We start from the raw sequence: 16,833 nt of genomic DNA, 5'->3' as shown, positions 1-16,833 counted from the left end.
GACCAATCAGCGCTCGGCAGTGCGAGAGCGGGCCAATGGCGAGCGGTGGGGGGCGGGCCCTGCGTGCCCTCAGTGCGGCCGGCGGGAGCGCCCTCAGCGCGGCGGGCGTTGCTGGGGCACCGCCCTTGCCTTTGTCTACAGCCGCTGTTCGGGGCTGATTTCCGTGCACACACAGGAATTACTGGGCATGGCTGGCTAAACCAGTGTAATCCATTCCTGTGCTAAATTTAGAAGCGCTTTCACTGCCCGAGTAGGTGCAAAGGCACGCTCGGTTACAGACCTGCTGCGGGCTAAAGGCTTCCACTGACGTCTGTGGTGTTTACTATGCAGAGGGAACTGGATAATGTGCTTAAGTGGAACCCAGCAGTGCACTGGATAATGTGCTTAAATGGAATCCAGCAGTACTGGATAATGTGTTTAAATGGAGTCCGACAGTGCCAAAAGGGGGGCTTCACCTGTACTGGTGTGCTATTGCTGTATCTGTTGCCATATCACAAATACAGATGATAAAATAAATCTCACTTACTCCAGAAGAGTATCAAGAAGTGTCTCCAAGTGTCTCCTAGAATAAGCAGCAGTAGTGAAGCATCTAGGAAAGAAGTCACCTTTCACAGCAGCTAAACCTGCAGCAATTGTAAATAAAATAGTACTGCTGATCCCCTGAAATGAGAAAGATAAAAACTCAATGCTATAAAAGAAAAAAAAAAAACAAACTCCACAGAAAGTATTTAAAATACCACGAGATGTCACTGTAATGCAAGAAAATGACAGGTGGTGTGAGAAGTGGAGTATCTGCGCTGAGGAGCTGAGAGTGAGCAGTGCTGAAGCAGATTTGTAAAAAAGCTTTACTGAGAAACCTCCCAAGGATAAAACTTGGGGTATCAGAAGTTTTCTATGAAAACAGAATCCTGCATTGTGCTTTCACCACATGAAACCGAAATAATCAAAGCCTGTTTGAAGTCAGTTTCCCTTACCATGAGCAAACACCAAGGCTGAGCCTGTCCAGCCTTACTCATTCTATAGCAAAGAGAAGTGAGACAGTCCAGAAGTGGATCACACACTTTCCTTCCTGCAATCCACACTGAGATTACTTCAGCTCATTTCTCATTCTGTAACATTAGTCTGTTTTGTTTGGTTTAGCAGAAGGGAAGTCAGAGAGAAGTTTCATCGAGTTATGCATTAAACAGACCAGAACCAACAGGGAAATTACTTGGCCACATTTCAGACACATGTGAAAACACCAGAAAAAATGGAAAAACTCCTTAGGGTAGGGTAGCACTATTTACAGGGACTCATTCACTACAGTAGCAGAAATATTTATCCGTATTACAGTTAAAGGAAGGCATTGTGCTGGCCATGATGTTTTCAATCTTTGGCACAGCTGCTGTTGTGTGTGAAGGGTCAGAAGTGTTGATACCAAGAGTTTGAATATCAAGTGTCAAATGAAATACTTGCAGATCTGAGATCACAGGGAGAGAGAAGTTGGGAAAGAAGTCATTACTAATGTTACACTCCTGTTGCCAAATGAATAATCATTCACTGCAGTTCTAGGTCTTTACCAGCTGTAAAGTACAGCTGAGCACTGATGATACACCACATTAAGGGCTGTAGTTACTGACTATACATGCATATTAGTCTGATTACAAATTGCAATTTAATTTACAAATAAACTATGAATTTGAAATTGTGTAAAAATATCACCTATATTAAAAGTAGCACCAGCAACCTATCAGACAAATTTGATAGTTGGATGTTTGCAGAAAAAAATGATCATTTTCTTAAATACTCTCACATTTTTGAGCAACTTAATACAGACATGCCCATGTATTTAAACTAATTTGCTATAATTAGTACTGATTAAAAAGTAACTGGTAATGTATATTTTTATTAATTATGTCTGCTAGTTAAATGTCTTCATTTTGCTTTAGGAGAAACCTGGCAACAGATAATTCCAGTCCTCAGCCCTATCAAGACTGACCCCAGTGGAGCTGCATTTCCCATGGAGGATAAATGAGGCCCTGCATAGGGACACTCCTAACCATGGCACAGGTAGATTTTCATGAAACCTGTCAGGGGAAACTGTGTGGGAGGAAAGGCTGCAGCAAGGAGAACCGAAAGAAAATAAATAGAACAAATAATAACACAATTGTGAGGCCCAGAAATGAATGTGTTAAGTAAAGTCTAGCATGGATTTGGAAAGTGCAGTTAAAGGAAACCCCCCTTCTTTTCTTGCATGAAGCTGTATTAGAATTAAATAGCAGCAAGCCTTTTTCCAAAATTGGATCTCAATCCTGCAGGTGCTGCAGGCACAGAATTCTAAGGTGAAAGTACAACAGGTTCCACGCAGGAAGTGGCAGCCCAATAATCTGTGAGATACATACAATGATCACTGTATCAAGTGCTGTTCATTGTTTAGCCACTCAAACCCACCTCACTTTCCAGAGTATGTTACTCTTTTAAGTGGCAATTCAAAATTAAGTTTCTTCATGAGCTTTCTTGACAGGACTACCATTGACAGAAACAACAGAAAATTGTGAAAAGCTTTTATTTCAATCTTCTGTATTACAATAGGCATAGTTTTATTATTGCTTTTTGAAATTAATTAAGCACTTTGCAATTTTACAACAGCTGGCCCTTTTGTCCAGCATATGTGCTTCATTGATATACTGTGTAATGTACAACCCCTTTTTATTTACATGGATTTCATGTTTCTTTAAAAAACATGCTTGGAAGAACCTTGAAACTGTGGACTACACGACATTCATTTACTGTATGACAATAATAAATACATGTTTTTAAAAGTGCATTATATGTTGATAACCCTTGTGAAGAATTCACTTTTACAAAATCCTCATTATAAGGGAAGTTCTCAATTTGAACACAGTGCAAGCAGTCAGGTTGTCCTGAGAAGATAAAAATGTGCTGTAAGTTTACCTTCACAACAGGTGCATATGAGCACTAAATGGCTTAATCCCATTTTTGTCAACCAGAAGCCATTTGATGTTCATTACTGAGTGTGGCAATAAAACCTAAGTGCAAATATCAGCTCTGCTGTGACAGGTGTCAGTACTGGTGTGAAGCTTTAGCAGCTTAACCCGGAGATGGCTCTCAGCTCCACTGAGCCAGCAGTGCCAGGACTGCACTGTCAGCCCTTCCCCAGCAGTGCAGACAGCACAGAGCCAAAGGAAACCTGGAGTAATGCTTCAGTATTTAGTATTCAGCACAGAGCCAAAGGAAACCTGGAGTAATGCTTCAGTATTTAGTATTCAAGACCTTGCACATGCCAAAACCCTGAGAGGTTGTGGAAGGAAGACAATAGAAGCCCAACTGAGACTGCTGAGACATTCATTTCTCCACCCCTCTCACACTGTGCTACATCTGGCATGAACCCTTCTCGTGACAGCCTCAGCTTCACAAAATCTGCCCTGGCCAAGGGAACACTCAGCTCTGACATTTGCTAGCACATGACAGTCTGTCCCAGGAGACAGCAACATCCTTCTGGCACGAAAGCAAGTATTGCTCTGAGCTCCAGCAGCACCCTCTGTGAACTGGTGGCTGGTAAGAGAGGGGATTTTATGGTGTGCTGTGCTTGCTGGTGGAAGAACACTTCTCAGTAATGTGAGAAGGAAAAAAAGGGGGGAACAATACCTGAACATTTCTGTGCATGTGTTTTCATGTTCAGATAGGACTGAGCTTTCTGAGCACCCTGCAAATGGTGCTCAGCAGCTCACAGAATCCTCATTCCTGACTTTGGCTCCTCTGAAAGTCAAACACCAGTGGAATGAGGTAGCTTCCTCACTTGAAAACCCAGCTTGGCTAAATGGGTATCACAACAAAGAAGCAGCATTAAGTTGCCACACAAATTAATTTTCTTGGGGTTTCTGCCCTTCCAGAATTACTCAGCAGACTTTTCAGACTAATATATAACTGGCCATGGGTTGCTTACAACTGTGATTTTACAAGCAACTTGTGATTTTGATAAATAAGCACCAATCCAAAATAAGATGCCCAAGTAAGTGGCCTGATTTTCATAGCACAGTTCTAAACCACAGCTCTTCTAATACCTCCAGCCAGCCAGCTCTGAAGGTCTGTGTTACACAAATAAAGCTAAACTTTCCATGCAGTAATGATTATGTATGGGAACAATTATGGACAAACTTTTACTTCATAAATTTAAGCCTGTGGCAAAACTTAAACCACAGAATTAAAATAATAAAACAAGAAGCACAGGAAGGTGGTCTAAGTGTTCCTGTGCTCTCCCTGCTGCAGAAGGGATTCTGTTTATGGGTCTGTGTAATTAAGTGCTTTCAAGTTCCTGCTTGTGTTGCAAGGCTGCAGTCCTGGGAGTTCAACTGTTTTACAATGGAAGCAGTTAAATAAAGAAGTCAAAGCTGCTTCTGCAGTAGTTCTGGAACACTGGGGAACAACTGTGATTCAGGGTTCTGGAATTCTATTCCAGGCCTCTGTACCCTGCTCCCTGTACTATTTCTTTTCCTTATATGTATTTATTTATATCATATCAATTTCCTGATCTATAACTTTACCAGGAACAGTGATAAAATAACGAGCATTCATACAGTGCTTTGAGACCTTCAAACTGCATTTGCAACACAAGTCCAATATTGGTCTTGTTTCCCTCAGTAAAAGCGGGTGCACCAGAAAAAGACAATTCCTGAACCACCACCTTGAGAAAAACCGACTTGGGCATCACTTGACAAAGATGAGAATTTCCCCATGTAGATGTGCCTTACACACACTTTGGTAACAATCACTCCTGCTGCAAGGAGGAGATAGGAAAAGGCACCTTTAGTTTTTTTTCCCAAGGGAAACAGAGGGGCTGATACATTTTCATGTATGTTTTGCTCATAATAGCATTGAATTTCCAATTCAGATACTAATGGAAATATTTAACGTGACTACAGCCTTAATAACATAGTTATATAAATACAAGTACTCCCTACAGTGTCTGTCATCCAAATTATGCATAAATGGAATAGTGCCCTGACTTGGTGAAGTAATATAAACAAAATTAGAAACAAAACCAGTTAAGCCACACTGTCCACTTAGAAAACAAACAGTAGAAAACAATAAGAGAGATCAGTTAGAAACATTCTATGCAACTAAGAGTATCACTAGCAACAAGAAATGTGTTGTTTTGCTCTCTGGTAGCCTCAGAGCATTCCTGGAAACCATTCTGCAATGACTCATGCACCCAAAAAACCCACATGGCTTTTCTATGATGGTATCTCACTACAGATTCTGGCCTTTTAACTTTCCCAGAGGTTCAGGGCAGCTTGTGCAGGCCACTGGCTGCCTCCCAGCGCTGGGACACTCGGCCAGGTTTGGCAGGTTTCAAAAAGAAGGCTGTTGCCATAGGAGCAGAGCGCCATGCCAAGGCACAGAGTGCCACCAGAGCACTGACACGCTGCTCAGCACTGCTCCCTGGGCTCAGATGAAGTGGATCCAGCTCTCCTCACACTCCCTGGGCAGCTTCAGGGGGTGAGTCCGGCACCTCAGGGTGTAGTTCTTGCCTCTGTTGTTATCCCAGTACTCCTGGCCGTTGACTTGGTACCTTACTGCAAACTGGACAAGAGTGCTGAGCTGAAGGAGGAAAGGAGGCACAGGAAGGAAGAAAGTAAACACATCGACCTGATCCTGCCCGTTTTCCTCCGGGATGCTGTGGTTCCAATGAGCACACACCTCATGGATGCTCTCCCACTGGTTGAAGGTGTAGCGCACGGACACCTGCTTCTCAAAAGCGACATTCCGAACCTGGATGGTGCCACTGAGCCCCAGATCCGAGCTGCTCACCCGTTCCAGACACACCTGCTGCTCCTGCAGTCGGGATGAGAAATCCAGACAGTCTGCAGGCTGCTCAAAGTCAGGGACCAAGCATTGCATTGTAAACTCCAAGTTCAAGCTGCTGTACCAGAGGTCTGAGTTTATGGAGAGCCTGGAAAGGACGTGCAAAGGGATGGATGGATCCTCCCCACTCTGGAAGACTTTCACTTCAGTGAGCTCCAAGCCTAAAGCATCAGCAAACCTGACCCTGTTCATGCGGCAGCCGGGCTCCTGGCACTGCACTGCTGCTCTCTTCCTCTTCTCGGGTGAGGTCGGCAGGGACCTGGCCCGGCGACGCATGATGGGCCGCAGGGCAGGGTCACAGCTGGAGGAGGTGCTGCCCGCATGGTTATTTGCCTGGGGGCTCTCCTTGGCTGGGGCACTGCTCCGAAAAGTCTTGCTGCTACTTGTATGGACTGCTGGTGGCAGCTGCTGCCTCTGTGCCACTGCTCCTTCAGCCTTTAACATGTTCTCATAGAGATCTGAGAGGTAGCTGGGATTCCTTCGAGGACCACGCACTTCCATTCTTAACTGGTGACAAAAAACCAGCGTTAACACTGCAGGTAATAATGAGCCCTACCCCTCTGAAGCACTTAATTTGGGAATGGCAGCCACAGTAAGGTCTGAGGTTATTGCACTGGATACAGCAAGGATCACCTGGAACAATGTCACCTTCGAACGAAGCGTGGCAGGTCTCAGGGCAGCTGGCGGAGAGCCAGCCAGCACTAAGGCGCTGTGCGGGAAGCTGGAGGCAGACTCACTCACTGCCCGATGAACTCCAGATCGCTGTGCTGGCTGGTGGCCCCCAGGCTCAGGCTGGAAAGGGATTCAAGGCTATCACCGCTGATACTGGAGGAGCTGACAGCCAGGCTGGAGAGCGACTGGAGGCTGTCGTGCTGCATGAAGGACTCCAGGCTGTCGGAGAGGTCGCTGGAGGCGCGGTGCGCCCCGAAGCACCGGGTACCGGAGCAGCGGGCGAGAGGGGCCTGCAGGCTGTCCTGGCTGCCTGCGGCCGAGCCCGCGCTCCGGCGGCAGCAGCAGCACAGGCAGGGGGCACACTCCAGGCTGTCACACTGGATGCTGGGCGAGTCGAGGCCGGGGAAGGCTTGGAGGCTGTCGGGCAGGAGGGAGCCGGGGCTGCTGCAGAGGCTGGAAGGCGGGCGAGAGCTGTCGGGCGCGGCCGCGGCGCCAGGCTCGGTGTCGCGGCTGCCGGGGGACGGATCCGCGTTCGGGGCCGCCACAGCGCCCATGGGCGGCGCGGCCCCCGCTGCAGCCCGAGCGCGGGAGCAGCTCCGGGCCCCCGCCGGACACCGCGGCCGCTCCGCTCCGCACCCGCAGCGCAGGCGCCGCTCCCCCGGCTCCGCCCGGCCCCGCCCGGCCCGGCCCGGCCCGGCCCCCGCGCTCTGCGCTCGGGCGGCGCTGCCGCTACCGCTGGCGACGGACGCGCAGTAAGGGCAGGTACCGGGCCGGGGCGGGGAGCGCCGGGGAATGCGGGGCGGCCCCTCAGTGAAGGAGCGGCCCTTGCGGAGCGCGGTGACAGCGGCGGCGGGAGGGAGCGGAGCGGGCCCGGCTCGGCGGGCGCTGCGGGCACAGTCTGCGCCTGCTGGCACTGCTGCCATCCACCGCGGGCACTGCCTGCCATAGCCTGCCGCCATCCCGGGCCCTGCCACCATCCCGGGCCCTGCCACCGTCCCGGCACTGCCCGGCCGGCGCTGGCCCCTGCGGCCGCTGCTCTGCCCCGTCCGGTGCGGGACTGCGGCGCTCCGGGGCTCGGCTCTGCTGAGCGCGGCTGGGACAGGATGCGGGGAGGCGTTTGAGGGATAGGACGCGATCAAGTGTCAGTAGATACGGACATTAATATGACTGTAAATACATAAACAGCACTGCAATAGAAGTAAAGGTGCCTCAGGAGAGCTGCTTGTCACCTGTCACATTTGCAGACCATTGTGAACCCCTGGAACTGTGCAGCTCCTTGGTACGGGAATGCAGTTCCTCTGAAGTAAAAAAACCCAATGGATGCTCCTGCTAAATATACTAAAAATACTCCTGCTCTGTGTATTTTTAGTAGGAGCGGATGAGACATTTGTTTTGGAAAAAGAAAACGATGAAGTATTGGTTACAAAATTTGCATATATGCATATCGGAAGAGCGCATTTTGTGACACAGAAGGGCCGCTCAGCTCGCACGGCAGCAGGGTCGGGATCTGCTCCCCATCCCCTGGAGCAGGAACTCCCACCCCCGGCGCTGTGCCCGGAGCTGCGCAGGCTGAGCGGGGATGGGGATGAGCACATGACACTGCCCGGCACCTCTGGGAGCACGGCCGTACCCCAGGTATTCTTTATTTTGGGAATTGTAAATTGAACGATGCTGCTTCCCAGTGAGCGAGCGCTGGGGGAGGGGACTGTTTTCCTGTCCAGTTTGGTGGCTGATTATGTTTATCTTCCTGCTTTAAAAATAGAATCGCATCGGGAGGATTTTGTTTGTCGCCAGCATCTCCGGGACGTGGGGATGTCTGCATTGGATAGATTGTGTCTTGCAAAGCCAAAAGACTGGAGCCGCTTGAAGATTATGTAACAGTAAAGGTGCAGATTCCCTTCGGAAAGAGGAATAATGGGACCAGGCATTCAGGAATATCCCTTATTACTGCACAGAGAGACGCAGCTGAGGGAAAACCACAGCCACACCAATGAAAACCACAAAGGAATGGTAAAGTAAGGAAATTATAGCTTTTTTTTATAGTTACTGGAATGTCAACATGCTGGGTTTAGTTAATAAGTGCCTGGCTGTCCTGTTCCCACTGCCTCCATCTCCCCTGGTCCCAGGGACAGAAATGATTGTGCAGGTCACAAGGTCACAGAGGTGACTGCAGCAATGCTGAGGCACAGGACGTAGATTCATACTTTAATAAACTCTTGAATTTGTGAAATCATGTGTTTTTAAAACAAAATGTGACTATACTGACATAAATCTGAGAACAAGATGTACAGCCTGGCAAATTAACTGAACTGCAGTAAGGCTAGATTAGATAGAAGGGCACAGTGTGATTATTCCTGCTCTGAAATAATATTTTGGAAATCAGTAATGCTTCTTGTTTCTAGAGCAAACACTGTTCTTATTCGTACAGAATATGCTGATTTATTTATTCTGTTTTTACACAGAAATTTATCTCGTTTAATTAAGGAACAATTTTTTAGTTCTAAGCTGCCCAGATCAGTAATGCCATTCCTTTTGCTTTCATATGAGATTTTTTCTCTTAATAATATTTTCACAAGCCTATTATAATATGAAATAAGGAATTTTCTTATGCCTTCATTGTGAAATAGTTTGTATTGATACCAGAAGAGACCTTATGCTCCCTTTTCACTTCCACTCCTTATCTTCAAAGGAATAATCCTTTAAATTTTGTTGAGAATGTGCAAATGGGGAAGACAAGCAAGATTTGGCTTCATATTGTACTTTGTAATTAATTCTACTAAATTGCAATTGGAGCACCTACCAGGTACTATAAAAATCAGTAGTTAAATATCTGTAATATTTATTATGTCCAAAGAAGCTTTGGGATCCACTGACAGAGGATTCTATATAAGGGCTACATTCTATTATTATATCATCTGATGGAATGATTCACTTTTGTATTAATAATACTAAAAATACAGCAGTGCATTTGTAGTATAAAAAGTTGCCATAGTGGCATAGTCCTGATGAACTTTAAGAATGACAATCAGCCCTTTTTTAAACTCAGTTATACTCTCAAGTATTCATTGTACTTCCATTCTGACACTCATATATGCTGCTATTTATATCTGATATTCTGTTTAATCCTTTGTGGTTACAGTAATGGAAAAAGCCATCCAAGCACCAAAGGACTAAATAAACCAATTTCTTATGCGAAATCTCCTCCTGGAAGATTAGGCAAAAATGTATCAAGTGCCATTGAAAAGGTAAATAATCCCCTTTTCTAACATGAAAATGGTACCTACTCTAAGTCATCTTCTCAATAACATCACAAACTTTCATATCCCTTCAGATTTCCCACGACACTCAAGATGGTCACCAAGCAAATGTTTATAAGAAGGGAAGGAACCAGCTGGATGGCAATAACCAGTCAAAAAGGTAAATTTTATGTTCAGATTATCTATTTAATTTGTAGTCATTTCAAACTGGTGGACAAAATGCTTGTGATGAAATTGGAGCTGCATTTGGCTTAGAGTTCATAATTTATGAGAACAACAAATTTAAGTTATCAAAATGGAAACTTGCTATCCTGCTTAGTGAGTTCTGAGGAAAAACCATAAAAAATCCCAACAAATCAGTAGTAGGCAGTGTTACCTCTGCTAGCAATTATTGATTTTGCCTCATTACCAACTTTCTGTGCCAGTTTTAGCTTCAGTCATGGAGACAGATCGCCATCCTTGAAGGGTGGCAAGACCTTTGTAAGCTGCTGCTCAAAGGCAGTGACCATTCTAACAGGACATGAACTTCCTTTTCCTTTAGGATCCCCAGTGTTTGCAGCTCACTGCACAGTGCACAAGGACCAAAGAGGAGCCCCCCAGAAAGGAGGCAAAATGAATATTTCCTGCACAGGAGTCCTCCAGAAAGAATGAAAAATGAATCCTTCCTGCATAGGAGTCCTCCAGAAAGGAGGCAAAATGAATATTTCCTGCATAGGAGTCCTCCAGAAAGAACAAAAAATGAATCCTTCCTGCACAGGAGTCCTCCAGAAAGGAGGCAAAACGAATCCTTCCTGCACAGGAGTCCCCCAGAAAGGAGGCAAAACGAATATTTCCTGCACAGGAGTCCTCCAGAAAGAAGGCAAAACGAATCCTTCCTGCACAGGAGTCCCCCAGAAAGAAATCAAAGCGAATCCTTCCTGCACAGGATCCCCCCTGGCACAAAGGGCAGCACACAAGAAAACTTCTGTAGGGCTAAGGATGTCCCAGTTCAGCATTTTTATTGCAGTAGAAAAGAACAGTTGGGGAGGAATCACGAAGAATACATTGCTGGAGCCAGCCCAGGCTCTTCAAAATGGCAAGAAGCATCTGTTGGTGAAATGTTTCTCGATTTTGAATCGGTGCAAATTATTAAAGAAGATGCTGAAGATGATAGTGCCAGTGACCTCTCTGACTCAGAAAGGATTCCCATTCCCCCCTCTCCCTGCACACCACCAGAACTCATCCTCAGAGCTGAAGAAATCGACCCGCTTTGTTTGGAGCACATCCCTGAAATGGGATTTAAAGAATCCGAATATTACTACCCCGACTTCCTGCCCCCTCCTTTCAACTCGTGGGACCTGAAGCAGCTGGCCACCTTTGCCCACGTGGAAGGGAAAGCCGAATTCCGGCCCAAGCCCTCGGGGGCCCTGGAGAAGTACCTGGAGCGGCTGCTGCAGCTGGAGTGGCTGCAGATGCAGACGGTGCAGGGCGAGAGGGGCAGGGCCACCAAAGCGCGGCCCCAGACCGCCCCCGGGCCCAGCCGTGCCCTCAGGAGCCCCGGGAAAGGCAAAGCCTTGCTCAGCCCTGTGCCCCCCAGGCAGGCCGTGCCCCCGGAAGGGGCTGCCAGGCTGCCCAGGGGCTGTGTGGGTCACAGGGCACAGCCCGGCTCTGACACTCGCCCGGCGCGGGCCCTGAGGGCTCCTGAGAGAACGGGGGCTGCAGCAGCTCCGCAGAGGCAAACTGGGGATGGAAGGAGTGACCTGAGGAAGAAACCAGCTCCAAAGCAGCAGCAGCAGCTTCTCAGTCTGCAGCCCCCCGAGAGCAGCTCTAAAATCCAAAGTGTTGGGAACATCAGACCCCCTAAGCAAACCCCAGCATTCCACGGTGCAGCTGCTCCCATCAAAGGCTTAAAAACACACGTGTGCGCAAATCCAAAGAAAAATGGCAATGCCAGCAATTATGTTCCTCCTAAAAAACCAACAGTGGACAGGAAAATAAAAACAAATGGCACAAAGCAAGCACCACGCAAATTTCAGTGAATGTTGATGCTTCTTGACTGCTAGAAAGCATCTGGCCAGTGCAGAAGAATCTTTTTTTCCTTCATAGGAAGATCTTGAGAAAAATGTTCCTGGCACATGGCTCTGAGTCAGCACTGTTCATTTCTATAGATTTGATCTTAAGCCAGCAGGAAATGTTTTCTCTGAAGGCAAATGTCTTCCATTGGTCTTTCCTCAAAAATATTGATAATTGCTCAGTGAGATAACAATAGCACAGTGTGAAGTTTAGAGAAGTGTAGAACGTTCTGTCTGCACCACTGAGTGTTCCTTGTATTTACCCTGCTGGGTGTGAGGGAATAGGGTCAATGCTCTTTCTCCTTGCCCAGGTGTGCTTTTTGTAAGACAGGTTTGATTTTGGTGTTTTTATAAAATAATGGAGCCTGTTATCTATGCAAAGTCAACTCTAATTCTTCACAGAAGATGATGAATTGGATTTTTTGGATGAAATAGGTTTTATTTTTTTTGAGAAGAAGAATGGAGATAATGTTTTGAAATATTTTAATGCAGAAAGAATTCTTTTTAAGATAAAGTATTAGGGACCAGACAGCATCAATAATGACAGATTAAGAAAATGGAATGTGTATTTTTATACCCTGGGATCTTCACTGTGTTTACAGACAGCTTTCCTGGAAGTTCATTTTGTAGGCCTTGATGCTTTTTGTCATTTAGGGGAAATGACCAGATTTCAAATTGCACATGGATATATTTGAGTCATGAAAACTAAGGCTTTTAGCAGAGACTGTGGCCTGGTTTTCAGACCTGGTGGCCCCTCAAAACATAAGAAACAGACTATTAAGGGAAGAATTTAAAGGGTGTTGTAAGTTCAAGTAAAGATATATTTTGATACAGAAGATACCTATTTTTAGTCATCTGAGATGACTCTTATTTATCCTGTGGTCCAGTCTAGCTTGGCTTCTTAAGGCTGAGGTAGATGAGATGGGGAAATGTCCTGCAGAAGGAAATTGTACAACCAGGATTGGATCCTGTTCTTGGGCCTTCTGTCTTCTCTTGTGTCTGTAAGACACAGGAGAATACAAAGGACAGTTCTGAGAATATTCAGGTGTCACTTGATCTATTAGAATTTCAAATCAATCACGGGAGATGGGGACAGGATCTTGTTAAGATGAAATTCTAAAGAATGTTTTTTACTTTCAAATCCTGGTGAGGTATTTTCCTCAGTCACCAGTCCCAATCTTCATGAGAAGTGAGCTGAGCTCTGATGGACCAGATTCTGCAAGAGGATCCTTCACATTGTCATAGAAAATGAAAAAGTAGCAAATACTAAAGAGTACATTATGTATATAGCTAAATTGCACTTCTTTGTGAGCTCATCTTGGTTTTAAGATGCTTAGCTGTTTCTATCTTTCATTGTGCCTACCAGATCTTCAGCTTTGTAAAATTTCAAAGCATGAATTTATATGTAGTTTGAAAAGTGAGAATATTAAGAAATGTAGTAATAGAGTATTTTACAGTACATAAAAACATTGCTCAGGAATAGCCTAAGAAATATTTTTAGTGGTTTTTTTTCCTAGTCTACTGGAGACCAAATGTGAAATTTTGAATTGGTAAAGGAAATGAATGTAATAGACAGTATTACATGTCCAGCATCAGTATTTGTAAAGTTACACTTAATATGAGCTGTAGTTGCATGTACATTGAGCTCTATGCAATTCAAGTGGAACTGACTCTGAGATGCTCGAGGAGCAGGAGGTGGCTGTGTCAGAGGTGGTGGCACTCAGGATGGGATGAACACCAGCACCTGCAGAGGACCAGCCCATCCCAGGGTTGCTGTTTCACCCTTTTGTTTTGGTCCAGCCTCATGGATTTCAGCTTTTTTAGATGAAAGGTTCCTGCACCCAGTGTAATATTTCAAGCTCTGGCCAAATTCTGCGAGCCTGCCTTAGCCAAGTGTTCCTGATTCACATGAGCAGTAGTGAAAAACAGGAGAGCTGCTTTGCCAATAATCAGGATTTTAATGCACTGTTCTACTTCACTGTTACAAGCTCCAAACCTGAGGTGAGCAGGATCCAGGCAATAATCAGAATACCAATTTTTTTTTTTTTAAATCTGTTAGATCCAGTAAATAATTTAGCATGTTGTTATAGCATTGAATATTGCTGGATGCTAAATTTTCTAAATTGAAGCTTTCCTGGGTTGTAAGGAAGGCATGTAGATACAGGCGCATTTTGCATGATCCCTTCTCTAAGAATAAATAAACTCCATTTCAACCAGCTGTGACCAGAGCAAAGGTGATTGGCACTGGGAAAAGTCTTTTGTCACAGAGGTAGGAAAGTTAGAATGTAATATTTGTCATCTTATGGACACCAGTCTGTCGTTGGAGACTGAAAAGGGAAGCAGGTGGAGGTGGTGGTGGCACTTTAAAGGAGTCTGAAAACTTGTTCAGCACTGGGATCTGGCCAAGTAGGTTTGTCTCACGTGATAATCACACCAGCCTAATTTCTGTCATTGATTTGGTACTTCTGACATGCTTGTCTTTGTTCATACACAGACACAGAAATTCTGTGTTTGCCTCAACAAACAGCTCTTGGCTGAGCAGACCTCCAAGGGCTGGGTTTATCCTGTCTCTGTTTTAACTTCACTGTGTTCTGGGCCTACAGATGAAAAGAGCTCCTTGTATGAAGAGGACTGTGCTTTATATTTATTTCATTTTGTATTGCTGGATATTGTCTTTAGAAGCATTTCTGAACAGAGCAGAAAAATTTATTCCATCAAACACATTCAGTTTAAAATTAATAACTTAAGATACTTCCCCAGCACCGTGTTTGTGTGGCTATCTGCCTTTTTAATACAAAATTTAGCAATATGATCATGTGGATCTAAGCCTAGCACTGGTGATGCTTCTTGAAGAAGAACAGATAACTGTGATGTGAGATATTTAAACAGAGTGATTTATTTTTTTTGCTAGAGAATGTAAAGGTTTATTGTTCTGCAGTATTACCTACAGAACAAATATGCTCAGGTTGTACTTCAAATAAACAGCCAGACTCTGCTCCAAGTTGCATGAGTATGAACTTTGAACAACTCAGTTATTTTCAGTGAAATGACCCTGTTAGAAGATGTGAAGAAACAGAATTTCACTCTAATATGTATAAACTGTTTTCCTTTAAAATTGAAATATTTAATATTTAAAGCAATATTGTTTTTCTCTTGCCATGTTCCTTTTTTCTCCATTGCTTGCATCTCATGCTGAGGGCAGTCATTTTCCCACCTTGTTTTCAGTGGGATACAGGAGGATAATGCTGCAGGGAGGGAGGGATGTGCTGATTCCACTGGGCTGAGCTGTCCTGTTTGACTCCAGACTCTGAGATCTGCCCTCATCCTGTCACTGTTCGTGTCCTTTCTGTGTTTCATTCATTGTTTCAGGTCACCTGGACCTTGTATTTGCTATTTAAAGGATCTTGTTAGAATTCTGAGAGAATTTTGACAGTTTTTTTTCAGCCAGTATGTGCTTTTTTGGAGCTGATACATCAAATTTCTACAGTATGAAATTGCCTAGAATGCACTATTTTTTGCCTTATTTTAAAGGTGTTGAGCCTTTGTTGCTCCCATTGCATTGGTGGGTTTTCATCTGAAAAATAAACAGACCATGCTGGAAGGACTGACCTTGATTAACTGAGGATTTGCAGACCAGCTTTTGATGTTGATATTCATGTATTCTTATTTATTTGAACTTTTTGTGGATATTTTTGCTAGTAATTCCTTGGGAAAGTGATCTTGTCATTCAAAGGTCCCGTATATTTGCTACAATAAAAGTGAGACACTGCCCTGTTTGTTGCTGAGTTGTATTTCTTTCTCAGGATGGCACCACTGAATTTTCTTGGAGACAATTTCAATGCTGTCGGGTGGAGGGGGTGGCTCAGCACATCCCGGCCCCTGCTGGCCAAGGAAAGGCAGAAAAATACGGAATTTTCCTTCATCTTTGGGCACTTCCATCCGGGATCCAGGGTGCGGGAAATCCCGGACTGGATTCTGGCCAGAGTCTGGAATGGAGTCGGTAAAAAGGGAAAACCCGGACCAGATTCTGGCTGGAGTCCGGAATGGAGGTGGCTAAAGGGAAAACCCGGACCGGATTCACAAAAGGAAAAACCCGGACTGGATTCCGGCCAAAGTACGGAATGGAGCCGGCAAAATGGAAAACCCGGACCAGATTATGGTTGGAGTCTGGAATGGAGCCGGCAAAAAGGAAAACCCGGACCGGATTTTGGCCAGAATCCGGAATGGAGTTGGTAAACTGGACTTGATCCTGGGTAAGAGAAGCTGACGTGCAATGGACTGTCAGATTCTGAGATTCAGCATCAGCTCAGTTGGGTGAGCTCAACTCACTTGTGTTCCAGGTAACAAGGCATGACTGCCAAAACAAAGGTCATAATTGCTAATTAACACCTAATAGGGCATATCTGCTAATTAAACTGCTTTTGTCTGGGGTTTTCAGCCAAAGGGCAGTAGGAGCTTTTGTGTGTACTTGCATTGTTTCTTCCCTTCTTTAGAAAGTGTGTTACAAAGCACTCTGGAAGATTATGGGGACACCTGTGAGGAAGGAGAGTTAGAGCCCAGAAACTCCCCCTGCTCCATCTCTGTTTGCAGTGAGGATTGCCTGATGATTGTTTGAACACTCTGGGCCCAATGTTTTCTGCTCAGGCAGAGGTCTGTCAGAAGTGATCTCCATCACTCAGTTAATGTCAGAAGTGACTACGGTGCTGCAAAGGCTTTTGGCAGGAGCAGTGACAATTTCAGCAAAAAGAACCATCTGTGCTTGAAGGGATTGCAGTGTTTGCAGCATGAGCACCAGGCCTTTCACTCTTCTGTCTGCACTGTTTCAGGTGGGCAGCCAAAAACCTGGCGTGTCTCGAGGTTCCACTGTGCAGAGGTGATGGGGGGAGTTTGGCACTGACACAAATAGAAGATCTGATATTAAGGATCCTCAATTCAGAATGCAAAGGGAAAAAACCCTAGATCAAACTAGGCCTGAAATTCCAGGCAGA

At 45.3% G+C, this 16,833-nt stretch overlaps 2 protein-coding genes across 6 annotated transcripts; one reads left to right on the top strand and one right to left on the bottom strand.

The window, feature by feature from the left end:
- Window positions 1-2,528: 2,528 nt before the first annotated feature.
- Window positions 2,529-6,366, bottom strand: PPP1R3D (protein phosphatase 1 regulatory subunit 3D). Its single transcript, XM_074553391.1, has 2 exons — window positions 3,240-6,366; window positions 2,529-3,190 (listed from the first exon to the last, which is right to left on the bottom strand). Exon 1 carries the CDS (start codon window positions 6,364-6,366, stop codon window positions 5,449-5,451), a length of 918 nt encoding a protein of 305 aa, XP_074409492.1. The 3' UTR covers window positions 2,529-3,190; window positions 3,240-5,448.
- A 788-nt stretch (window positions 6,367-7,154) lies between these two features.
- Window positions 7,155-15,621, top strand: FAM217B (family with sequence similarity 217 member B). 5 transcript variants are annotated; one of them, XM_005489063.3, is made up of 5 exons: window positions 7,155-7,289; window positions 8,300-8,552; window positions 9,677-9,782; window positions 9,869-9,954; window positions 10,336-15,621. In XM_005489063.3, exons 2-5 carry the CDS (start codon window positions 8,452-8,454, stop codon window positions 11,810-11,812), a joined length of 1,770 nt encoding a protein of 589 aa, XP_005489120.2. In that variant the 5' UTR covers window positions 7,155-7,289; window positions 8,300-8,451; the 3' UTR covers window positions 11,813-15,621. The 5 variants fall into 5 exon arrangements, with proteins under 5 accessions (XP_005489120.2, XP_014123967.2, XP_014123965.2 ...); XM_014268492.3 differs by having other exon boundaries at window positions 7,160-7,299; window positions 8,300-8,547; XM_014268490.3 differs by having other exon boundaries at window positions 7,161-7,299.
- Window positions 15,622-16,833: the final 1,212 nt, after the last annotated feature.

This window comes from Zonotrichia albicollis, chromosome 17 (assembly GCF_047830755.1).
Source record: "Zonotrichia albicollis isolate bZonAlb1 chromosome 17, bZonAlb1.hap1, whole genome shotgun sequence".
NCBI lineage: Eukaryota > Metazoa > Chordata > Aves > Passeriformes > Passerellidae > Zonotrichia > Zonotrichia albicollis.
Note: the sequence above shows the minus strand (reverse complement) of the source record. Positions and strands in the feature narration are given on the sequence as shown.